Source organism: Xenopus tropicalis, chromosome 6, assembly GCF_000004195.4.
Source record: "Xenopus tropicalis strain Nigerian chromosome 6, UCB_Xtro_10.0, whole genome shotgun sequence".
Lineage (NCBI taxonomy): Eukaryota > Metazoa > Chordata > Amphibia > Anura > Pipidae > Xenopus > Xenopus tropicalis.
The window spans coordinates 153,394,721-153,422,055 of NC_030682.2; the positions used below are offsets into that span (position 1 = coordinate 153,394,721).

Sequence of the window (27,335 nt, forward strand, 5' to 3'; positions counted from 1 at the left end):
CAGAACCCTTCCTTTAGGCACAGTAGACATGCAAAGAACCCTTCCTTTAGGCACAGTAGACATGCCCAGAACCCTTCCTTTAGGCACAGTAGACATGCCCAGAACCCTTCCTTTAGGCACAGTAGACATGCACAGAACCCTTCATTACCTTTCCTGGAATGGCTGCTCCATGGCACACTGAGTACCAGTTGGAAACAAGGATGCCAGCATTCCCAAGCCCTTGTTCCCATCAGTACTTTGATAATGGAAGGGCAGTGTCCCACAGGGCGGCGCTGAGTGAAGGGGGGGCATGGTGCTGCCGGGGCTAATAAGCTCTGTGAGGAGGGGGGCTTTCCTTGGCCTACATTAGCTTCCTTACCCCAGTAAGCGTGACTACTGCCCCATGCCACCACAGGTCTCTTTGTCTGTCAGTGCTCAGGGGGCAGAATCAGCCCAAACCCACCCAAGTGTACATTTCCGTGCTGCAACCTGCCCCCTGTCTCTAAGCAGGAATGACAGGCCTCAGCCTTGGATATGTTCTATGTCATTTCCATTTCTGCCACCAGTAAGTGGGCATTTGCTTGGTAGTTATGGTGTTTCCTGCCCCTTTCCCTGGTGCCCTCACTCAGGGCAATATTCAGGCTGTACCAAATTCCTATAGAGAAGGGGACAAAGCACAACCCCCCCCCCCACTGAGAGAATGCATGGCGCTGATGTGGCAGGTTCCCGGGGGAGAGAAGCACGGCATTCACTGGCACTGTGCCTAGGCGCTCCACATGGCATCACTGTACCATCTGCCAGCCCCACTTGGCACTGCAAGAGATATGCAAAGTGTTAGAGAGGGCGAGTGTGGGCTCAGGTGCGCCACCGGGAGTGTTTAGACTGGCAGCGCGGGTAAACACTCAGCCATTAATAGGTCACTGGGGCAATATGATCTGTGGCTAATTTATAGCCCCCACATACAAAATAACCACATGTTCTCTGCTTCCAGTCCAGTTCCTCTCACTGTTCAGGGACTTTCCATACTGATCCCTCAGCCCCACGCTGCCCCCTATAGGTACAGCCTGCAATAACAATAATCTATAGCACTGGGGCAGAACACTGGGAAAGGAGCAGGTTCACTGTCACATTTAGAGGTATAAAAGGTACAAGCAAGGGAACCCAGGGCGCCCTTAATGCCCCGCCACCTGTTCCCCTGACTACTCTGTGACTCAAATAAAGTGTAACAGTAATTGCCTGTCCTCAGCCTGCATCCTCCCAATCCCACAATCCACTGCTGCACACATGAAGTCACTAAGGAAAGGAACATCCCAGTGCAATGCATTGTGGGTTTTCCTGCATGCTGTCTGTAAGCTGTGGGGAAGTTGCTACAATCAGTGTTTTAGTCCCTCCTCCCCTGCCAGGAAATGATGCAGAAAGAGAAGAACTGTTTCCCAGTTGGATTTCAGCCTATAAAAATGGGATTTATTCCTACTTTTTGAAAGAACAGATTAGGGGTTTCTGTGATGTGTGGGGCTCTCTGGTTTGAAAGCTGGAGTTCCCCTTTAATGAGTAGCTTTCCCGGGTACCCTATTAGGAGTGGGCACAAAGGAGGTTGTATGAGCCGCCTCTGATAGCAGCCTCCCCCCAGTGGCTCAGCTGGCACTGTATATGTGCTGTGATCTGAAAGGGGTTTATCACCAATTGATATCACTGGCATGTATTGTATATATTGTACTGTACATATTGTATATATTGTATATATTGCATTGGAAGACCTGTGCCAATGAATCTGCCCCCTAGTAGCCCCCCATTTGTTTTCTGCTGACTCCCAGATAAATATAAATCCACCAACAGATATAAATATGGGTGGAATAACCTGCGCCAAATGCAGAAAGCTTTTACCAACTGTAAGTGAATATAAAACATAAACAGGCACTGCTTCCATTTAGGGCCATTACCTGAGAAGGGTGCAAAAATGGCTCCGGGGACGCCAGGTTGGTCTGTACGGACACGCTTTTCTCCAGCAGTATCTGAGGAAATCCGAGCTTCTCGAAGGTGCTCCGCTTCCAGTGTTTGCTATCCTGCTGTGCGAGCGCCTCGTCCTCACTGAATGCCCTAACAACCGGGCCCGGCATCGGCAAAGGAACGGCGCCGTCACTCTCGTAGCCAGAACCATCTTTCTGCGAGTCCCAGCTGCTCCTCTGTTTCATGTGGAAATGGGCCTGCTGAGCTTCCCAGGCCAGCCGGGCATGGGCCAGGAAGGTTTCCGGGGAACTGCGGCACATGTCTGCTTCCGACGACCTACTCTCTGTCCTGCACATCAGCGGCCTATTGGGCATGGACGAAGGTCTCTCATCGGCCCCACTTGGCTCGTTATGTGTCTCCCTCTCCCCAGAGGCCTCACAAGGAACAGTATTGGGTTCCAAGGACAATGAGGGTTTTCTGCTTTTCCTTTTCCTTGTGTTTGGCGAGTAACCGGTTGAAGACATGGTGTCCTGCTGGCTGGACCACGACATGGAATCCTCCCCATGAAGCTGCTGCTGGTTGTGCCGTAGATCTGACCCCTCCATGCTACTGTAGTCTCCGGATTTCACCTCCAGCCGCTGGTCCCTCATATAGGGAGGATTGTGCTGCAAGGAGTAAGAGCCCCCAATTGTATTTGGGGTATATTTATGCCTTACGCTTGTCTTCATCTTTGGGCTTGAACCTGTCTGTTCCACATAAACCAGTTGCCTGACGTATTCCTTGCCGGCAGGGCTGTAATCCAGGCTCATAAACCTGTCGGAGCATTTCTGTTTGGTCAGGACTAGCTGCTGGTAGGGAGAGTTGGACGATTGCTTGGGAGACTGGAGATAAGTGTGCGCTTTGCGAATAGGCGACTTCTGCGGGGACATCACCCTGTAACTGCCACTGGCATCGTACTGCATCTCCGTCGGGGGCTCATCGTAGATCGGGGACTGGTACTCCATGGGGGGCTCCTCATACAGTGGGGGCTCGTAGGCGTAGCGTGGGGAAGATGGCTGGGACTCGCTGGAGTGCTTCCTATGCTGCGACTGCAGGGTGCAGAACGAGTCCCCTCTCCCCAGTAAAGGGGAGCAGCTCCCAACATGGTCGGCCCTCTTCATATATGGCGAGGGCTTTCTCTCGGGGAAGAAGACGGCACTGTCCGTATCCACAGAGAAGCTCTGCATGCCCGGGGAGGGCTGCCCCCCGGACACCTTCCTGGAACGGGTACCTTGGGGGTTGTCCGGACTGAAGCCGTTGCCTTGGTGCATCAGGAAACTGGGCTCCCGGTCTGTCACTTTAATCAGCATTCTCTCCTTGGTGCCCGAATTCCAACGCAGCGACGCCGTCCTGTTCCAAAGAGAGAAGGGGACATTATAACTGGTTATTTCTACTGGGTCTGGCACCAAATGCAACACAAAGGTTCATATTTTATATATCTATTGGGAATAGAGATTCAACTGGTTATACATGCCCAGGCACTGGGCACTGGGTATGGCACCCTACGTAGCTATGTGCCCATCCACGTGTAAATGATAAGGATATTAGCAGTCACTGAGGGGTTCTGTGCCCATATAAAGGCACAAGGCTGCAGGCTGAGTTATACAGGGAACTCTGAGAATCACTCATGTATTATAAGGGATAATGTACCCCCTACTGTAAATGATAAGGATATTAGCAGTCACTGAGGGGTTCTGTGCCCCCCCATATAAAGGCACAAGGCTGCAGGCTGAGTTATACAGGGAACTCTGAGTATCACTCATGTATTATAAGGGATAATGTACCCCCTACTGTAAATGATAAGGATATTAGCAGTCACTGAGGGGTTCTGTGCCCCCCATATAAAGGCACAAGGCTGCAGGCTGAGTTATACAGGGAACTCTGAGTATCACTCATGTATTATAAGGGATAATGTACCCCCTACTGTAAATGATAAGGATATTAGCAGTCACTGAGGGGTTCTGGGCCCATATAAAGGCACAAGGCTGCAGGCTGAGTTATACAGGGAACTCTGAGTATCACTCATGTATTATAAGGGATAATGTACCCCCTACTGTAAATGATAAGGATATTAGCAGTCACTGAGGGGTTCTGTGCCCATATAAAGGCACAAGGCTGCAGGCTGAGTTATACAGGGAACTCTGAGTATCACTCATGTATTATAAGGGATAATGTACCCCCTACTGTAAATGATAAGGATATTAGCAGTCACTGAGGGGTTCTGTGCCCCCCATATAAAGGCACAAGGCTGCAGGCTGAGTTATACAGGGAACTCTGAGTATCACTCATGTATTATAAGGGATAATGTACCCCCTACTGTAAATGATAAGGATATTAGCAGTCACTGAGGGGCTCTGTGCCCCCCATATAAAGGCACAAGGCTGCAGGCTGAGTTATACAGGGAACTCTGAGTATCACTCATGTATTATAAGGGATAATGTACCCCCTACTGTAAATGATAAGGATATTAGCAGTCACTGAGGGGTTCTGTGCCCCCCATATAAAGGCACAAGGCTGCAGGCTGAGTTATACAGGGAACTATGAGTATCACTCATGTATTATAAGGGATAATGTACCCCCTACTGTAAATGATAAGGATATTAGCAGTCACTGAAGGGTTCTGTGCCCATATAAAGGCACAAGGCTGCAGGCTGAGTTATACAGGGAACTCTGAGTATCACTCATGTATTATAAGGGATAATGTACCCCCTACTGTAAATGATAAGGATATTAGCAGTCACTGAGGGGTTCTGTGACCTGTTCCTCAGCCAGTAAGGCAGGATATATGGGGGATACATGAACCCAAACAGAAGGTTCCATGAGGGCCCCTATGTTGGGCAGTAATTGCTGTGCCTGGGGCAGGTAGGGGAGGGCAGGTAGGGGAGGGCAGGAGTGGGTGTGTGGGACGAGCGGACCCCCCCCCCCCCGCGTCTCTCTGCTCCCCGTTAGTAATTACCGCTTTACGCTACTAGAATAAATTTAGCCTCATTATGGAACCAGAGATGAGAATTTCCCACTCAGTAAATCCAGCGTTGCTACAATTATCCCTGATCCTGAACACAAATTCATTTTTTGGGGGGGTGGGGGGGGGGTGTAGCCGCATATCTGTAGGGGTGTAACTAACCAGCTGGTTTAACCCATTGAATGACAATCAGGCTGCTTATTAGTGAGGCCTGTATAAAGCTTAAAGGGGTTGTTCACCTTTAAATTACATTTTAGTATAATATAGAGAGTTTTATTGTAACACAATTTGCAGTTGGTCTTTTTTTTTATTATTTAAGGTTTTTGAGTTATTTAGCTTTTTGGTTAGAGGCTCTCTAGTTTGGAATTTTAGCAGCTGGTTGCTGGGGGCCCAATATAACCTAGCAACCAGACAGTGGTTTATAAAAAAGACAGGAATATAAATAGGCCTAAATAAAAGGAAAAGTAATAGAAAGTAACAATAATAATACAACGGGAGCCTCACAGAGCAATAGGGTTTGGCTGCCGGGGTCAGTGACCCCCATTTGAAAGCTGGAAGAAGGCAAATCATTCAAAAAGTATATGAAATTGCACTTGGACCCAGGGCATGTTTGCCCCCAGCCCTGGGGGGCACCATTAAGCACTATGGGAAGGGGCAATGCCTAAGAGAAAGGGGCCCTGTGGCCCTATAAAGAATAGTAAATATTTCAGCTTCCCTGTACCCCCCCCCCCTGTTATGTCTGACTCCCTGCGCAGCTCGTAATCCCAGCACCTCGTTCCCTGTGCCCTTGGAGCTAATAGAGTAGTGAGCGCAGGGAAACGCCGCCCCATCCATCCCAATTACTGGGAATGGGCCCCGGCATTAGGGAAGGATCAGGCTGCACCTGGGGTCCCATTTCCCACAATCAGTCGCATTACTACTGCACGGGTCATAAACAGGCGTGTAGTGGGGGCTGCACAGAGATCTGCCTCGTTACTCCTGTCTGTATGTGGGTGGGGGCACAAGGGAATGGCTGCAGCGCTGGCTGGGAGGGAAGGTCACGTAAGGATGAATCCTGCTTATCGGTAATTAGGGGGGAGTCTCTCCCTCTATCGGCACGGCCCATACACCCACACACTGGCACGCTCTTCCCACGTCAGGCAGTGGCGCTGTTCTACTGCAGCCCTATGGGGGGCACTGGCTGTGGGCTGGTGCTGGGGAGGAGTGGTACTGCAAGCTGTAGCATTTTGTGCATAACAAGTGCTAATATATGGCTGTGTTATAGGGACAATTGCTCTATATAAGAGAGAACAGAGACAGACGCACACTCACATAGACAGACGCACACTCACATAGACAGACGCACACATAGACAGACGCACACTCACATAGACAGACGCACACTCACATAGACAGACGCACACTCACATAGACAGACGCACACTCACATAGACAGACGCACACTCACATAGCCAGACGCACACTCACATAGAAAGACGCACACTCACATAGAAAGACGCACACTCACATAGACAGACGCACACTCACATAGACAGACGCACACTCACATAGACAGACGCACACTCACATAGACAAACGCACACTCACATAGACAGACGCACACTCACATAGACAGACGCACACTCACATAGACAGACGCACACTCACATAGCCAGACGCACACTCACATAGCCAGACGCACACTCACATAGCCAGACGCACACTCACATAGAAAGACGCACACTCACATAGACAGACGCACACTCACATAGACAGACGCACACTCACATAGCCAGACGCACACTCACATAGACAGACGCACACTCACATAGCCAGACGCACACTCACATAGACAGACGCACACTCACATAGACAGACGCACACTCACATAGACAGACGCACACTCACATAGCCAGACGCACACTCACATAGCCAGACGCACACTCACTTAGACAGACGCACACTCACATAGACAGACGCACACTCACATAGACAGACGCACACTCACATAGACAGACGCACACTCACATAGAAAGACGCACACTCACATAGACAGACGCACACTCACATAGACAGACGCACACTCACATAGACAGACGCACACTCACATAGAAAGACGCACACTCACATAGACAGACGCACACTCACATAGACAGACGCACACTCACATAGACAGACGCACACTCACATAGACAGACGCACACTCACATAGACAGACGCACACTCACATAGACAGACGCACACTCACATAGACAGATGCACACTCACATAGACAGACGCACACTCACATAGACAGCCACAGACAGCCACACAGACAGACACATATACACCCACAGACAGACAGACACATATACACCCACAGACAGACAGACACATATACACCCACAGACAGACAGACACATATACACCCACAGACAGACAGACACATATACACCCACAGACAGACAGACACATATACACCCACAGACAGACAGACACATATACACCCACAGACAGACAGACACATATACACCCACAGACGGACAGACACATATACACCCACAGACAGACAGACACATATACACCCACAGACAGACAGACACATATACACCCACAGACAGACAGACACATATACACCACAGACAGACAGACACATATACACCACAGACAGACAGACACATATACACCCACAGACGACAGACACATATTACACCCACAGACGGACAGACACATATACACCCACAGACGGACAGACACATATACACCCACAGACAGACAGACACATATACACCCCACAGACAGGACAGACACATATACACCCAACAGACGGACAGACACATATACACCCACAGACAGACAGACACATATACACCCACAGACAGACAGACACATATACACCCACAGACAGACAGACACATATACACCCACAGACAGACAGACACATATACACCCACAGACAGACAGACACATATACACCCACAGACAGACAGACACATATACACCCACAGACAGACAGACACATATACACCCACAGACAGACAGACACATATACACCCACAGACAGACAGACACATATACACCCACAGACAGACAGACATATATACACCCACAGACAGACAGACACATATACACCCACAGACAGACAGACACATATACACCCACAGACAGACAGACACATATACACCCACAGACAGACAGACACATATACACCCACAGACAGACAGACACATATACACCCACAGACAGACAGACACATATACACCCACAGACAGACAGACACATATACACCCACAGACAGACAGACACATATACACCCACAGACAGACAGACACATATACACCCACAGACAGACAGACATATATACACCCACAGACAGACAGACACATATACACCCACAGACAGACCTATCCCCACCCTGTGTCTGTGCCTTAATGCCCCGGGGGGGGGGGGGGGGGGGCTGCAGAGCGGAGCTGCCCTTGAGATTGCTCATGCCATTGTCGGTACAATAAAAGGTCCCTGTAACCTTGGCGGCAGGGGGGCGGAGCCTCGGCACAATGTGTATTGATTGCGGAGCATTAAATGAAAGGCCTATGAAGATCCTGAGTGTTTGATGCCTGTGCGCCGCTCGGCCCGACTCAGTACCAGGAAGGTTCTGCTGAATAATTCAGAAGCCTCAGTCTCAAGTTTATTTTAAGCACCTGAACTGACAGCTTCTCCCTCCCACAGGCCCAGTCCCTACACTCACCCGCTAATGGGTCAGAACCACTACTGAGCAACACATTCCTACACTCACCCGCTAATGGGTCAGAACCACAACTGAGCAACACATCCCTACACTCACCCACTAATGGGTCAGAACCACAACTGAGCAACACATCCCTACATTCACCCGCTAATGGGTCAGAACCACAACTGAGCAACACATCCCTACACTCACCCGCTAATGGGTCAGAACCACTACTGAGCAACACATCCCTACACTCACCCACTAATGGGTCAGAACCACAACTGAGCAACACATTCCTACACTCACACACTAATGGGTCAGAACCACAACTGAGCAACACATTCCTACACTCACACACTAATGGGTCAGAACCACAACTGAGCAACACATTCCTACACTCACCCACTAATGGGTCAGAACCACAACTGAACAACACATCCCTACACTCACCCGCTAATGGGTCAGAACCACAACTGAACAACACATCCCTACACTCACCCGCTAATGGGTCAGAACCACAACTGAGCAACACATCCCTACACTCACCCACTAATGGGTCAGAACCACAACTGAACAACACATCCCTACACTCACCCGCTAATGGGTCAGAACCACAACTGAGCAACACATTCCTACACTCACCCACTAATGGGTCAGAACCACTACTGAGCAACACATTCCTACACTCACACGCTAATGGGTCAGAACCACAACTGATCAACACATTCCTACACTCACCCGCTAATGGGTCAGAACCACTACTGAGCAACACATTCCTACACTCACACGCTAATGGGTCAGAACCACAACTGAGCAACACATCCCTACACTCACCCACTAATGGGTCAGAACCACAACTGAGCAACACATTCCTACACTCACCCGCTAATGGGTCAGAACCACTACTGAGCAACACATCCCTACACTCACCCGCTAATGGGTCAGAACCACAACTGAGCAACACATCCCTACACTCACCCGCTAATGGGTCAGAACCACAACTGAGCAACACATCCCTACACTCACACGCTAATGGGTCAGAACCACTACTGAGCAACACATTCCTACATTCACCCGCTAATGGGTCAGAACCACAACTGAGCAACACATTCCTACATTCACCCGCTAATGGGTCAGAACCACAACTGAGCAACACATTCCTACATTCACCCGCTAATGGGTCAGAACCACTACTGAGCAACACATTCCTACACTCACCCGCTAATGGGTCAGAACCACAACTGAGCAACACATTCCTACACTCACCCGCTAATGGGTCAGAACCACAACTGAGCAACACATTCCTACACTCACCCGCTAATGGGTCAGAACCACAACTGAGCAACACATTCCTACACTCACCCGCTAATGGGTCAGAACCACAACTGAGCAACACATCCCTACACTCACCCGCTAATGGGTCAGAACCACAACTGAGCAACACATTCCTACACTCACCCGCTAATGGGTCAGAACCACAACTGAGCAACACATTCCTACACTCACACGCTAATGGGTCAGAACCACAACTGAGCAACACATTCCAACACTCACACGCTAATGGGTCAGAACCACAACTGAGCAACACATTCCTACACTCACCCGCTAATGGGTCAGAACCACAACTGAGCAACACATTCCTACACTCACCCGCTAATGGGTCAGAACCACAACTGAGCAACACATTCCTACACTCACACGCTAATGGGTCAGAACCACAACTGAGCAACACATTCCTACACTCACACGCTAATGGGTCAGAACCACAACTGAGCAACACATTCCTACACTCACACGCTAATGGGTCAGAACAACAACTGAGCAACACATTCCTACACTCACACACTAATGGGTCAGAACCACAACTGAGCAACACATTCCTACACTCACACGCTAATGGGTCAGAACAACAACTGAGCAACACATTCCTACACTCACCGCTTAATGGGTCAGAACCACAACTGAGCAACACATTCCTACACTCACACGCTAATGCGGTCAGACCACAACTGAGCAACACATTCCTAACACTCACACGCTAATGGGTCAGAACCAACAACTGAGCAACACATTCCTACACTCACACACTAATGGTCAGAACCACAACTGAGCAACACATTACACTCAACACTATGTCAACCACACTGAGCAACACATTCCTACACCACTAATGGGTCAGAACCACAACTGAGCAACACATTCCTACACTCACACGCTAATGGGTCAGAACAACAACTGAGCAACACATTCCTACACTTACCCGCTAATGGGTCAGAACCACAACTGAGCAACACATTCCTACACTCACACACTAATGGGTCAGAACCACAACTGAGCAACACATTCCTACACTCACACGCTAATGGGTCAGAACAACAACTGAGCAACACATTCCTACACTTACCCGCTAATGGGTCAGAACCACAACTGAGCAACACATTCCTACACTCACACGCTAATGGGTCAGAACCACAACTGAGCAACACATTCCTACACTCACACGCTAATGGGTCAGAACCACAACTGAGCAACACATTCCTACACTCACACGCTAATGGGTCAGAACCACAACTGAGCAACACATTCCTACACTCACACGCTAATGGGTCAGAACAACAACTGAGCAACACATTCCTACACTCACACGCTAATGGGTCAGAACCACAACTGAGCAACACATCCCTACACTCACCCGCTAATGGGTCAGAACCACAACTGAGCAACACATCCCTACACTCACCCGCTAATGGGTCAGAACCACAACTGAGCAACACATTCCTACACTCACACACTAATGGGTCAGAACCACAACTGAGCAACACATTCCTAAACTCACACACTAATGGGTCAGAACCACAACTGAGCAACACATCCCTACACTCACCCGCTAATGGGTCAGAACCACAACTGAGCAACACATCCCTACACTCACCCGCTAATGGGTCAGAACCACAACTGAGCAACACATTCCTACACTCACACACTAATGGGTCAGAACCACAACTGAGCAACACATTCCTACACTCACACACTAATGGGTCAGAACCACAACTGAGCAACACATTCCTACACTCACACGCTAATGGGTCAGAACCACAACTGAGCAACACATTCCTACACTCACACGCTAATGGGTCAAAACCACAACTGAGCAACACATTCCTACACTCACACGCTAATGGGTCAGAACCACAACTGAGCAACACATTCCTACACTCACGCGCTAATGGGTCAGAACCACAACTGAGCAACACATTCCTACACTCAGGCGCTAATGGGTCAGAACCACAACTGAGCAACACATTCCTACACTCACACGCTAATGGGTCAGAACCACAACTGAGCAACACATTCCTACACTCACACGCTAATGGGTCAGAACCACAACTGAGCAACACATCCCTACACTCACACGCTAATGGGTCAGAACCACAACTGAGCAACACATTCCTACACTCACACGCTAATGGGTCAGAACCACAACTGAGCAACACATTCCTACACTCACCCGCTAATGGGGTCAGAACCACAACTGAGCAACACATTCCTACACTCACCCGCTAATGGGTCAGAACCACAACTGAGCAACACATTCCTACACTCACACGGCTAATGGGTCAGAACCACAACTGAGCAACACATTCCTACACTCACACGCTAATGGGTCAGAACCACAACTGAGCAACACATTTCTACACTCACGTGCTAATGGGTCAGAACCACAACTGAGCAACACATTCCTACACTCACACGCTAATGGGTCAGAACCACAACTGAGCAACACATTCCTACACTCACACGCTAATGGGTCAGAACCACAACTGAGCAACACATTCCTACACTCACACGCTAATGGGTCAGAACCACAACTGAGCAACACATTCCTACACTCACACGCTAATGGGTCAGAACCACAACTGAGCAACACATTCCTACACTCACACGCTAATGGGTCAGAACCACAACTGAGCAACACATTCCTACACTCACACGCTAATGGGTCAGAACCACAACTGAGCAACACATTCCTACACTCACACGCTAATGGGTCAGAACCACAACTGAGCAACACATTCCTACACTCACACGCTAATGGGTCAGAACCACAACTGAGCAACACATTCCTACACTCACACGCTAATGGGTCAGAACCACAACTGAGCAACACATTCCTACACTCAGGCGCTAATGGGTCAGAACCACAACTGAGCAACTGAGGGAAGAGATTTGTAGTTGCACAGCAGCTGAAGGGCCACAGGGGACACATCTCTGATGGAAAGAAATATTACACAGTTTCTGTCTCACAGTGTTGCCATTTGGGGCCCCCCTGGGAGCCCTCTCTGTTCCACTGCCCTGTTGGCCAGTTAGCCACTTGTTACTCCTACCCCTCAGTACCACTATGTTAATGTGTCTCTACTTCCTTTGCACGGGGGAGTGTATTTCCTGGTACTCATGTGTCTCTACTTCCTTTGCACGGGGGAGTGTATTTCCTGGTGCTCATGTGGCACCAGGAAGTGCACTCCCCCGTGCAAAGGAAGTAGAGACACATGAGTACCAGGAAATGCACTCCCCCGTGCAAAGGAAGTAGAGACACATGAGCACCAGGAAATACACTCCCCCCATGCAAAGGGAGTAGAGACACATGAGCACCAGGAAGTGCACTCCCCCGTGCAAAGGAAGTAGAGACACATGGGTACCAGGAAATACATTCCCCCGTGCGGGGGAGTGTATTTCCTGGTGCTCATGTGTCTCTACTTCCTTTGCATGGGGGAGTGTATTCCCTGGTACCCATGTGTCTCTACTCCTTTGCACGTGGGGAGTGTATTTCCTGGTGTCTCATGTGTCTCTACTTCCTTTGCACGGGGGAGTGCATTTCCTGGTACTCATGTGTCTCTACTTCCTTTGCACGGGGGGAGTGTACTTCCTGGTGCTCATGTGTCTCTACTTCCTTTGCACGGGGGAGTGTATTCCTGGATTATTCCTTGCACTCCTGGTCATGTGTTAGCACTGCTTTGTGTATTTACCTGGTACTCATTGTCTCTACTTCCTTTCATGGGGCTAGCCGTACTCATGTGTACTTCCCACTGCACTTCCTGGTGCTCATGTGTCTCTACTTCCTTTGAGTGTAGTCCTATGCCAACTGATCACGTACATGTGTACTACTTCCTCCTTCCCTGCATGGAGTACCACTCTCTACTTCCTTTGCACGTACTCATGTGTCTCACTTCCCTTTGCACAGGGAAGTATGTATCCTGGTGCCCATGTGTCTCTAACTTCCATTCGCACGGGGAATGTATTTCCCTTGGTGCTCTGAGGAACACATGTGTCTCTCTTCCTTGCAGCATATCTAGAAATACTTCCGCCTGCAAAGGAAGTAGAAGACACACATGAGCACCAGGAAATGGCATCGCTCCCCCAGTTGCAAAAGGAGATCAGTATCGAGTAACTCTCACCGTGCACGGGATGGGCATACCAGATGAATATCAACTCTTCCCCATGCTCGTAAGAAGCTCATAATGATCTCACATGCATGAGCTTCCTTTGCACGGGAGTACAGGTATAATTCTGGATTTGTGTCACTCTCACCCTTCCAATTGCCACAGGAGGAAGTTTAAAGATTTGCCTGACATGACCTTCGATGTGCTCTCTACTTCCTTTGCACGGGGGAGTGTATTATACCTGTGCTCACTGCTGTCTCTACTTCCTTTGAAGCATGGGAAAGGATGTGAGAATCCCTAACCGTGCAACAGGAGCTATGTCCTCCTACTTCTATTGCACGGGGGAGTGTATTATTCCTGCGCTCATAGTGTCTCTACTTCCTTCCTGCACGGAAGTTGATGCCCATTTCCTGGTGCTCATGTGTCTCTGACTACGTTTGCAACGGAGGAGGTATCTCACTTTGACTATGTGCACTACCATGCTGTCTCTATCTTTCCTTTGCAGGCGAGGGAGAGATATGGCCAATCTTTCCTGCGTTGGCTCAAACGAATGGGCTCTACCAGTTTCCACTTGGCAAGGGGCACCGGAGGTGCTGCATGATTTTCCTATCTTGCGTGCTCAGTGTGTCTCTAACTTCTCTATTTGCACGCAGAGGAGGCGGAGGAGGAGACAGTGTGCAATTTCCTGAACTCATGTTCTCTACTTCCTTTGCACGCGGGAGTGCAACTTCCTGGTGCTCATGTGTCTCTACTTCCTTTGCACGGGGGAGTGTACTATCCTGGTGCCTCATGGAGCTCTACATCCTTTTGCCCACGGGGAGTGACTTCACTGCCTACGGTATCATGAGTTGCCACTATCACTCCTGCTCGAGCGCGGATGACAATCCTGGTGCTCATGTGTCTCTACTTCTTTGCATATGGGGAGAATGTGAATTTCCTGAGTTCCATGAGTGTCGTGCTATCTACTCTCCTGTCTCACGCAAGGAGAGCGTAAATACTTCCTGAGGTATGGCACTACTTCCATGTGCTACTTCCTCTTGCACAGGGGAGAGTATTTCCTTTGGTGCCATGTGTCTCTACTTCCTTTGCACGGGGAGTGTATTTCCTGGTGCCCATGTGTCTCTACTTCCTTTGCACCGGGGAGGGTTTTTCCAATGTGCCCATGTGTGCTCTACCTTCCTTCTGCCACGGGGGGATCTTAGCTAGAGTGTAGTTACCTGGTGCTCATGTGTCTCTACTTCCTTGGCAGTGGAGGGAGTGCATTTCCTGGTACTCATGTGTCCTACCTACTCTCCTCCTTCGCCACCAGGGGTGTGTGGTATTTCCTGTGCTCATTTGTCTACTACTTCCCCTTTGCACACGGGGAGTAGTATTCCTGGTAACTCATGTGTCTCTACTTCCTTTGGCAGGGGAGTGATAGTTCCTGGTGCTCATGTGTCTCTACTTCCTTTGCACACATGGGGAGTCGTATTTCCTGGCACCAGGAGTACTCTCCCGGGAATATCATCTATGGTGTCTCCTCCACATTCCTTTGCACAGGAAGTGAAGTCATACTCTTCCTGCCCGGCCCTGAGTGTGCATCTAAGCCTTTGACACGGACAGCGGAGTTATTCCTAGGGGGTACTCATGTGCACTCTACTCACCTTCTGAGCAGTGAGGGAGTGTGCATAAAAACCCCTCCCCGTGCCAGTGTGCTGCTTCCAAGATGTGATGTCTCTACTTACGTTTGCAACTGGGGAGTGTATTTGCCGGTGCTCATGTGTCTTCTACTGTCCTTTGCACGGGGGAGTGCATTTATCACCATAATGGAGTTCTCCCCTGCGTGCAAAAGGAAATGAACAATGGTTACAGGCACCATGTGTCTCTACTATCCTGTCTTTGCACGGGATTGGCATATATGTCAACTTTTGGTACTTCATGTGAATCTCGTACTCATCCATTCCGCAAGCGGGAGTGTATTCACATTCCCTGGTACCTCTCCCATTGCGAATAGGAGTCTCTTACTCCTTTGTCACGGGGGAGTTTGTATTAACTATCGTACATGCATGTGTCTCTACTTCCTTTGCATGGGGGATGATTGTCATTTCCTGGTGCTTATGGTCTCTACTTCGTTTGCACGGGGAGTGTATTCCTGGAGTGCCCATGTGTCTCTACATTCCATTTGCACGGGAGTGAGTCGCAATAAATTCCTGCTGCCCATGTCCAGACTATCTATTCTTATAGCTCATTAATGCTTCCATCTTCTACTCGCATCGTGTCATTCTAACATTCACAGTTCTACTGTACCTCTCTCTCCTCACTTGCCTTTGCACGGGGGAGTGCATTTCCTGGTGCCCATGTGTCTCTACTTCCTTTGCAGACACAGTGGGGAGTGTACTTCCTGGTACTCATGTGTCTCTACTTCCTTAGCATGGGGGAGTGTATTTCCTGGTACCCATGTGTCTCTACTTCCTTTGCACGGGGGAGTTTATTTCCTGGTGCCCATGTGTCTCTACTTCCTTTGCACGGGGGGAGTGTATTTCCTGGTACTCATGTGTCTCTACTTCCTTTGCACGGGGGAGTTTATTTCCTGGTGCCCATGTGTCTCTACTTCCTTTGCACGGGGGAGTGCATTTCCTGGTGCTCATGTGTCTCTACTTCGTTTGCATGGGGGAGTGTATTTCCTGGTGCTCATGTGTCTCTACTTCCTTTGCACGGGGGAGAGTACTTCCTGGTGCCCATGTGTCTCTACTTCCTTTGCATGGGGGGAGTGTACTTCCTGGTACTCATGTGTCTCTACTTCCTTAGCATGGGGGAGTGTATTTCCTGGTACCCATGTGTCTCTACTTCCTTTGCACGGGGGAGTGTATTTCCTGGTACCCATGTGTCTCTACTTCCTTTGCACGGGGGATGCATTTCCTGGTGCTCATGTGTCTCTACTTCCTTTGCATTGGGGAGAGTACTTCCTGGTGCCCATGTGTCTCTACTTCCTTTGCACGGGGGAGTGCATTTCCTGGTGCTCATGTGTCTCTACTTCGTTTGCATGGGGGAGTGTATTTCCTGGTGCTCATGTGTCTCTACTTCCTTTGCACGGGGGAGAGTACTTCCTGGTGCCCATGTGTCTCTACTTCCTTTGCATGGGGGGAGTGTACTTCCTGGTACTCATGTGTCTCTACTTCCTTAGCATGGGGGAGTGTATTTCCTGGTACGCATGTGTCTCTACTTCCTTTGCACGGGGGATGCATTTCCTGGTGCTCATGTGTCTCTACTTCCTTTGCATTGGGGAGAGTATTTCCTGGTGCCCATGTGTCTCTACTTCCTTAGCATTGGGGAGAGTATTTCCTGGTACCCATGTGACTGCCTCAGTGCGGCCTTGCTTTATGGCAGCGTACCATACCCTTAGGATGAGACCCAGTATGTAACAAGCTACAGACCAGCTGACCCAGCAGTATTCTGGCTGAATATCAGAACCAGGGAACCCAAAGTGATGCAGCCAAACATGGGGGGGGGGGGCAGGGCTACTATGGGGTGAGGCTGGGACACAATACACAAGGGCCTGAACAGATAAAATGTTGCGCTGGGAGGTTTAGTTCTCCTTTAAAGCTCCGGACAACTGAGAGATAATGCCATTTGCTCAGATTTAAATATGCAAATTAGCCATGTCTATTTCCCATGATGCCTTGTGGCTGCTCATTGGCCGGCTGGGTATCTGGCAATGCACGCAGCACGGGGCCGCTTGGCTCTTTCCCATGAATCAATATCACCATGGCAACACTTTGGAGAGAGGATACCGGGAGCTGCACAGGTTATGAGACTGATGGCAGTGAGGATACAGACAGGAACACGTGGCGCCCCAGTTATTCTGCCCCCCACCAGGGGGTATGGGTGCCCAACCAATCCGGCCAATAGCCCGGGTCCCAGAAGCAGAGACAAGCTGGGCAGGAATGTAAGGGAGGCCACTATCCCATTCAGCTGCCTCTCAGCAATGCGCCAGTGGGGTGGCCCAGTTAGGGCCAGACAAGCCCATTTACACAGCCCGGGGGGGGGGGTGTTAGCGCCAATGGGCAGTGCCAGTAAGTGAGACGAGGGGGAGGAACAGAGAGAGCAGAGATGGGCACACACATATCCCTGTCTCTGGGAGAGTCATTTCCATATCACAGGGAAACCATTTCCATCCATTTATCTCCCCGTCGGAGCTGAAGGCGCAGGGGGACTGGGGGGGGGCTGAGAGAGAGGGGCCCGGCCACTGAGGAATTTCCTTAAAGGGACCCTGCCATGATATTTATGGGATAATCTTTATCTCTAACTGACCCTGTTACACAGCAAATAATTCCCTCTGCCATTTAACCTTTTATTCTTGTACCAACAAATGTATTTGTAGCTGTAATATTGGTGTGTAGGCGCCATCTCAGTGCCTCGTGCCTGAGTCTGAGCTTTCAGCCAGCGCTACACATTAGAACTGCTTTCAGCTAACCTATTGTTTCTCCTACTCCCATGTAACTGGAGGAGTCCCAAGCCGGACTTGGATTTCTTACTATTGAGTGCTATTCTGATACCTACTGGGAGCTGCTATCTTGCTCCCTTCCCATTGTTCTGCTGATCGGCTGCTGGGGGTGAGGGGGGGATATCACTCCAACTTGCAGCGCAGCAGTAAAGTGTGCCTGAGTCTGAGCTTTCAGCCAGCGCTACACATTAGAACTGCTTTCAGCTAACCTATTGTTTCTCCTACTCCCATGTAACTGGAGGAGTCCCAAGCCGGACTTGGATTTCTTACTATTGAGTGCTATTCTGATACCTACTGGGAGCTGCTATCTTGCTCCCTTCCCATTGTTCTGCTGATCGGCTGCTGGGGGTGAGGGGGGGATATCACTCCAACTTGCAGCGCAGCAGTAAAGTGTGCCTGAGTCTGAGCTTTCAGCCAGCGCTACCCATTAGAACTGCTTTCAGCTAACCTATTGTTTCTCCTACTCCCATGTAACTGGAGGAGTCCCAAGCCGGACTTGGATTTCTTACTATTGAGTGCTATTCTGATACCTACTGGGAGCTGCTATCTTGCTCCCTTCCCATTGTTCTGCTGATCGGCTGCTGGGGGTGAGGGGGGGGTATCACTCCAACTTGCAGCGCAGCAGTAAAGTGTGCCTGAGTCTGAGCTTTCAGCCAGCGCTACCCATTAGAACTGCTTTCAGCTAACCTATTGTTTCTCCTACTCCCATGTAACTGGAGGAGTCCCAAGCCGGACTTGGATTTCTAACTATTGAGTGCTATTCTGGGTCAGTGGGGGATGTTCTTATGGGTCGCCCCAAGAGCTTGCCATTATACATACTCAGGCTGGCCATTTACAGGCTCCCAATCCCTGCCCCCCCTGACCTAATTAATGACAGCTCACCAGCAACCACAATTGCACAATGTTATCTCCTTAATTTATATCTAAGTACAGGTATGGGATCCTTCATCCAGAAACCCCTTATCCAGAAAGCTCTGAATTATGGAATGCCCATCTCTCATAGACTCCGGTGCTGTAAAGGTAAGTATAATTACCCAAAGCAACTAACCAATGATTGGCAGGTATAGGTAACCAGACAGGGAGCTGGGCTTTGTGCCTGTGATTCATGAGCCCCTAATGCCTTGTGCTCAGGGGTAGAAAGGGGTAGAAAGGGGTAGAAAGTCAGATATATATTTATTCCTATTGCCTAGGGCCCCAGGCAACCCAATGGACTTCCTGGATAATTCATTCAGCTAATTATTTATCATCAATAAACCGAACACTCACTTTGTGGGTAATTCATGTGCCGGGGCAGCTCAGTGATTGGCCGACTGGCTCGGTAGGAAACCGCATCCTGGTGAATGGAAGTTGCCACAAGACTCATTTCAATGAATGGTGGGAAATGGAGGAGTCCTACAACAGACCAGGTTCAAGGACAAAGGAGTGATGTTCGGACTTCATTCCCCCCCGTGTGTATCAGTATCAGCAGTTTGGGCACTTGCCTATTAGTGATGGGCGGGCCGGCCCGATACCCACGGGACCTGCAGGTTTGCCCGTGGGTCGGGAAGGTTGGGTCAACCTCTGCATGGGCGGGTTCTGACCTTACACGGCCTGCGTGGGCACTATAAATAAAGGGTAGCGGGTCAGTAGGGTTGGGGCTGAGAGCGGGCAGGTTAGGGCCGACTTACCCCCACATGACTCCTGCATATAATGCACACGTAGCCACTGCCGGCACAGGCAATTCGTGGCACAGATCCATTACAGATCAATGGGCCTGTCTCCGGGCAGAACTCAGTAGGTTTATTGAGGTGCCTAATCAGACACTCACCGTGTGCATTTTGTGCTCACAGACACGTAGTTCTAGGCTATCATGTAGGAACGGGAAATGCCTACTGTCTGATTATGGTGCCTCAATAGAACTACTAATCAGAGCTGCTCATTGGGTGCCCCTGCTCTAATAATTGGGGGTATCTGCCCCCCTAGCTGAAGGGTCAGAAAGTGCCCCCCGAGCCTCTCTCCCCTTGGGGTGAGTTGTTGGCACATCTTATTGTGACATAACAAACTGTAAAAGTTGGATGAAACCATGAGATATTTCTGTTTATGTATATTCTGTTTGTTGTAGCAAATGCATTGTGTAGGTTAATCTCATCTAGGTGTGTATTGTGTGTAGCCAGCCGGCTCTGTCTGGCCCTCCCCATGTAATTGCCCCTATTGTGAGGGCACACAGAGCCAGACCCCATAGTGACACAATACACATAGTTACCCCTTGTGAGAGCAGTGCTCTGTCTAGTAAATGCAAAAGACTGAACTGGGCATGCTCACTAGGTGGCTTCCCATAGGCCCAGTGGGATTAGCTATGATTGGCCCCTCTGGAAGCTGCCTTTGGGTTGGCAGAAGGAGCCAAATCCTGTTTTGGTTTTACGACAGGGGCTGTTCCCTTTCTGGCTACAAAGGTGGCTGCCAAGAGTTCCAAGGAGCCTTTTGTCTGGGGTGTAACCTTAGCTACGGCAGGACCCCCTCCCCTGTGTTCCCTGGAATCTACCTTAGCTGGGGCAAGAAGATTCCCCCCAACTGGGTGTATTTCCCTACTCCCTAAGGAACAAGAGTGCAGGCTGGCTACCACCTACTGGCTTATGGGAACCTGCTGATGGCTACTTGCCATTTCTCCAATAAACGCCTCATCCTGTGATACCAACTGTTTGCTCTTTGGGTCCTGCCCTATGTCTGGGAACTCACGGCCCTGAGGTTGTGACACTTATTACTTTACATCTCTTATATTATTATAGACGAGCCACATTCTTGGCACTAACTGTGGTACCGTTATTACTTGTATTACTATTGGTTTTAATTCTGCAACCCCCAAGTGCCAGTGACCCCCGTGTAGCGCCAGTTACCCCCGTGTAGTGCCAGTTACCCCCGTGTAGTGCCAGTGACCCCCGTGTAGCGCCTGTGACCCCCGTGTAGCGCCAGTGACCCCCGTGTAGCGCCAGTGACCCCCGTGTAGCGCCAGTGACCCCCGTGTAGCGCCAGTGACCCCCGTGTAGCGCCAGTGACCCCCGTGTAGCGCCAGTGACCCCCTTGTAGTGCCAGTGACCCCCTTGTAGTGCCAGTGACCCCCTTGTAGTGCCAGTGACCCCCTTGTAGTGCCAGTGACCCCCTTGTAGTGCCAGTGACCCCCTTGTAGTGCCAGTGACCCCCTTGTAGTGCCAGTGACCCCCTTGTAGTGCCAGTGACCCCCTTGTAGTGCCAGTGACCCCCGTGTAGCGCCAGTGACCCCCGTGTAGCGCCAGTGACCCCCGTGTAGCGCCAGTGACCCCCGTGTAGTGCCAGTGACCCCCGTGTAGTGCCAGTGACCCCCATGTAGTGCCAGTGACCCCCATGTAGTGCCAGTGACCCCCATGTAGTGCTAGTGACCCCCAGTGAGACTGTATTTTGAATTTCTTGGTAACCCGTCTCCCCCCAGTGAAAGTGATTGATGGGGGTAGAATTTCCGCACTAGATAAGAAGTTATCCATAAAGAAAATGAAAAGCTGATTGATCCGGGCGGCACAGAACTGGCAGAGCTGAGAGGATTCATAAATCAGTACTTGTTGGGCAGCTGCCAGGATAGATGCCAGTCACAATGAGATATACAGTTAGTGGCACTGTTTGCCTTACTATATACACTCGCCCACACAGAGTGGCACATCTTGCCCAGTGGGTCAGTGCCCAATGTATGATGCCAGTGGGCCAACACAGAGGCAGAGCAAGGTCAGTGCCCAATGTATGATGCCAGTGGGCCAACACAGAGGCAGAGCAAGGTCAGTGCCCAATGTATGATGCCAATGGGCCAACACAGAGGCAGAGCAAGGTCAGTGCCCTAATGTATGATGCCAGTGGGCCAACACAGAGGCAGAGCAAGGTCAGTGCCCTAATGTATGATGCCAATGGGCCAACACAGAGGCAGAGCAAGGTCAGTGCCCAATGTATGATGCCAGTGGGCCAACACAGAGGCAGAGCAAAGGTCAGTGCCCTAATGTATGATGCCAATGGGCCAACACAGAGCAGAGCAAGGTCAGTGCCAATGTTATGATGCCAATGGGCCAACACAGAGGCAGAGCAAGGTCCAGTGCCCAATGTATGATGCCAATGGGCCAACACAGAGGCAGAGCAAGGTCAGTGCCCTAATGTATGATGCCAATGGGCCAACACAGAGGCAGAGCAAGGTCAGTGCCCAATGTATGATGCCAGTGGGCCAACACAGAGGCAGAGCAAGGTCAGTGCCCTAATGTATGATGCCAATGGGCCAACACAGAGGCAGAGCAAGGTCAGTGCCCAATGTATGATGCCCAATGGGGCCAACACAGAGGCAGGAGCAAGGTCCAGTGCCCAATGTATGATGCCAATGGCCAACACAGAAGCAGAGCAAGGTCAGTGCCCAATGTATGATGCCAGTGGGCCAACACAGAGGCAGAGCAAGGTCAGTGCCCAATGTATGATGCCAATGGGCCAACACAGAGGCAGAGCAAGGTCAGTGCCCAATGTATGATGCCAATGGGCCAACACAGAGGCAGAGCAAGGTCAGTGCCCAATGTATGATGCCAATGGGCCAACACAGAGGCAGAGCAAGGTCAGTGCCCAATGTATGATGCCAGTGGGCCAACACAGAGGCAGAGCAAGGTCAAGTGCCCAATGTATGATGCCAGTGGGCCAACACAGAGGCAGAGCAAGGTCAGTGCCCAATGTATGATGCCAGTGGGCCAACACAGAGGCAGAGCAAGGTCAGTGCCCAATGTATGATGCCAGTGGGCCAACACAGAGGCAGAGCAAGGTCAGTGCCCAATGTATGATGCCAATGGGCCAACACAGAGGCAGAGCAAGGTCAGTGCCCTAATGTATGATGCCAATGGGCCAACACAGAGGCAGAGCAAGGTCCGTGCCCTAATGTATGATGCCAATGGGCCAACACAGAGGCAGAGCAAGGTCAGTGCCTAATGTATGATGCCAATGGGCCAACACAGAGGCAGAGCAAGGTCAGTGCCCTAATGTATGATGCCAATGGGCCAACACAGAGGCAGAGCAAGGTCAGTGCCCAATGTATGATGCCAATGGGCCAACACAGAGGCAGAGCAAGGTCAGTGCCCTAATGTATGATGCCAATGGGCCAACACAGAGGCAGAGCAAGGTCCGTGCCCTAATGTATGATGCCAATGGGCCAACACAGAGGCAGAGCAAGGTCAGTGCCTAATGTATGATGCCAGTGGGCCAACACAGAGGCAGAGCAAGGTCAGTGCCTAATGTATGATGCCAATGGGCCAACACAGAGGCAGAGCAAGGTCAGTGCCCAATGTATGATGCCAATGGGCCAACACAGAGGCAGAGCAAGGTCAGTGCCCTAGGGTTGGCAAGGAGCGGGGCAGTAGGTCCAGTGAGGGAGAACCTACAGTGCATAGCGCCCAATAACTCTCCCCAGTGATTCCTAAATGCTCCTCCAAATACCTAAAGTCAGCATAGAATCGCAAGCTAACTGGAAATGAACCAACTGTAACAGTTGCTATGGGACAGACGTTAGTAACGCTCAGGGAGCATGCTCAGTAGGGGCTGAAGGGGCTGCTGGGAAATGCACCAACTAATGTACCAACTGTAACAGTTGCTATGGGACAGACATTAGTAACGCTGAGGGAGCATGCTCAGTAGGGGCTGAAGGTGGCAGAAGACTGAATGGGCGGAGCTTCCCAATACATATAGTGGTGGGGTGTACCCTGAATGTGACAGGTAGGAGGCACTGAATGGGCGGAGCTTCCCAATACATATAGTGGTGGGGTGTACCCTGAATGTGACAGGTAGGAGGCACTGAATGGGCGGAGCTTCCCAATACATATAGTGGTGGGGTGTACCCTGAATGTGACAGGTAGGAGGCACTGAATGGGCGGAGCTTCCCAATACATATAGTGGTGGGGTGTAACCCTGAATGTGACAGGCAGGAGGCACTGAATGGGCGGAGGCTTTCCCAATACATATAGTGGTGGGGTGTACCCTGAATGTGACAGGTAGGAGGCACTGAAATGGGCGGAGCTTCCCAATACATATAGTGGTGGGGGTGTACCCTGAATGTGACAGGCAGGAGGCACTGAATGGGCGGAGCTTCCCAATACATATAGTGGTGGGGTGTACCCTGAATGTGACAGGCAGGAGGCACTGAATGGGCGGAGCTTCCCAATACATATAGTGGTGGGGTGTACCCTGAATGTGACAGGTAGGAGGCACTGAATGGGCGGAGCTTCCAATACATATAGTGGTGGGGGTGTACCCATGAAATGTGGACTAGGCAGGAGGCACTGAATGGGCGGAGCTTCCCAATACATATAGTGGTGGGGTGTAGCCTGTATGTGACAGGTAGGAGGCACTGAATGGGCGGAGCTTCCCAATACATATAGTGGTGGGGTGTACCCTGAATGTGACAGGTAGGAGGCACTGAATGGGCGGAGCTTCCCAATACATATAGTGGTGGGGTGTACCCTGAATGTGACAGGTAGGAGGCACTGAATGGGCGGAGCTTCCCAATACATATAGTGGTGGGGTGTACCCTGAATGTGACAGGTAGGAGGCACTGAATGGGCGGAGCTTCCCAATACATATAGTGGTGGGGTGTACCCTGAATGTGACAGGTAGGAGGCACTGAATGGGCGGAGCTTCCCAATACATATAGTGGTGGGGTGTACCCTGAATGTGACAGGTAGGAGGCACTGAATGGGCGGAGCTTCCCAATACATATAGTGGTGGGGTGTACCCTGAATGTGACAGGCAGGAGGCACTGAATGGGCGGAGCTTCCCAATACATATAGTGGTGGGGTGTACCCTGAATGTGACAGGCAGGAGGCACTGAATGGGCGGAGCTTCCCAATACATATAGTGGTGGGGTGTAGCCTGTATGTGACAGGTAGGAGGCACTGAATGGGCGGAGCTTCCCAATACATATAGTGGTGGGGTGTACCCTGAATGTGACAGGCAGGAGGCACTGAATGGGCGGAGCTTCCCAATACATATAGTGGTGGGGTGTACCCTGAATGTGACAGGTAGGAGGCACTGAATGGGCGGAGCTTCCCAATACATATAGTGGTGGGGTGTACCCTGAATGTGACAGGCAGGAGGCACTGAATGGGCGGAGCTTCCCAATACATATAGTGGTGGGGTGTACCCTGAATGTGACAGGCAGGAGGCACTGAATGGGCGGAGCTTCCCAATACATATAGTGGTGGGGTGTAGCCTGTATGTGACAGGTAGGAGGCACTGAATGGGCGGAGCTTCCCAATACATATAGTGGTGGGGTGTAGCCTGTATGTGACAGGTAGGAGGCACTGAATGGGCGGAGCTTCCCAATACATATAGTGGTGGGGTGTAGCCTGTATGTGACAGGCAGGAGGCACTGAATGGGCGGAGCTTCCCAATACATATAGTGGTGGGGTGTAGCCTGTATGTGACAGGCAGGAGGCACTTTATGGGCGGAGCTTCCCAATACATATAGTGGTGGGGTGTAGCCTGAATGTGACAGGTAGGAGGCACTGAATGGGCGGAGCTTCCCATTACATATAGTGGTGGGGTGTAGCCTGTATGTGACAGGCAGGAGGCACTGAATTGGCGGAGCTTCCCAATACATATATTGGTGGGGTGTAGCCTGAATGTGACAGGCAGGAGGCACTGAATGGGCGGAGCTTCCCAATACATATAGTGGTGGGGTGTAGCCTGTATGTGACAGGTAGGAGGCACTGAATGGGCGGAGCTTCCCAATACATATAGTGGTGGGGTGTAGCCTGTATGTGACAGGTAGGAGGCACTGTATGGGCGGAGCTTCCAAATGCATGCAGGGATAGGGTAGAATGTGACAGACTGGAGACTTTGCTGACAGACAATCCCACCCTAGCACCCATCAGGAAGCGCCACCCAGGCCACGGATACAGTCAGAACCTGGGAACTGGAGAGCTGAGCCCAGACTAAAGGGCAAGCAGAACCTAATAAACAGAAGAATATTCTCTCTATAAAAAATATTATATATAACCAATGTGCCCCTTTAATCTGACAAACTGAACTTGACAGGACACACCCCCTGCCACAGCTTCTAACCAATGAGCAAAGGCTTTCAGTACCTCCCCCCCCCCCCCCCCCCCCGTCCCACAGAAGTGAATGCACATTACCGGTCCGGTTCCTCCTTCACCACAAAGTATGGCGCTGAGTGGCGATTGGCTTTGGCCTGATCTGGGCATCTCTCCCCTCCGCCGCCGCCATCCAGTTCCTGCTCCAGAGAGGAGCTGGTGCTGCCCTCCCTGCTGATGTTGCTGCCCCGCCCGGGGCTGTTCTCCGTCGATGCCCGGGGAGACTCCGTGTTCTGTTTCAGGGTCTGCAGTTTGGCCAGAGGGATAATGTCGCAGTTCTGCGGCCGGTGCCACACAGTCCTCTGGGTGCTGGCATTGTAATAGTAGAACCGAGACGTGTTGGGGTCAAATAGTTCCCACCACTGGTTTTCATTGGTCCGTTTTATCCGAACTCCCGCCGGGGGGTCCCAAACACACTCTCCTGTGATGAGATTGGCGTACATGCACTCTCTTGTGCGGGGCTCTATGATCTCCACCCATTCCAGCCTGAGAGAGAGAACACAAACAGGTGTGTAACTATCCATTTCCTGTGCAGCATCATAATTCCTCCCCCACCCCCCATGTATCACTCATTCCCCCTCTCTTGGTAGGGAACCCCATAACCTGAAACAAAAGACCCTTGCAGGGTTAATATGGTATAATACAGCTGATCAGTAGAAATACAGTAACAGACAGGCCGGTATAGGGGCCCCAT

General features: G+C 50.7%; 1 protein-coding gene across 2 annotated transcripts in view; it reads right to left on the reverse strand.

Annotated features, from left to right (window-relative positions):
- Positions 1–27,335, reverse strand: part of arhgap39 (Rho GTPase activating protein 39) — a 71,069-nt gene that overhangs the window by 21,632 nt on the left and 22,102 nt on the right. For both annotated transcript variants that reach the window (XM_031904023.1, XM_031904022.1), the window contains exons 2-3: positions 26,684–27,127; positions 1,920–3,315 (exon numbers count right to left, since the gene is read on the reverse strand). In XM_031904023.1, coding sequence (XP_031759883.1) covers positions 1,920–3,315; positions 26,684–27,127 — 1,840 coding nt within the window. The remainder of the gene's footprint in view (positions 1–1,919; positions 3,316–26,683; positions 27,128–27,335) is intronic.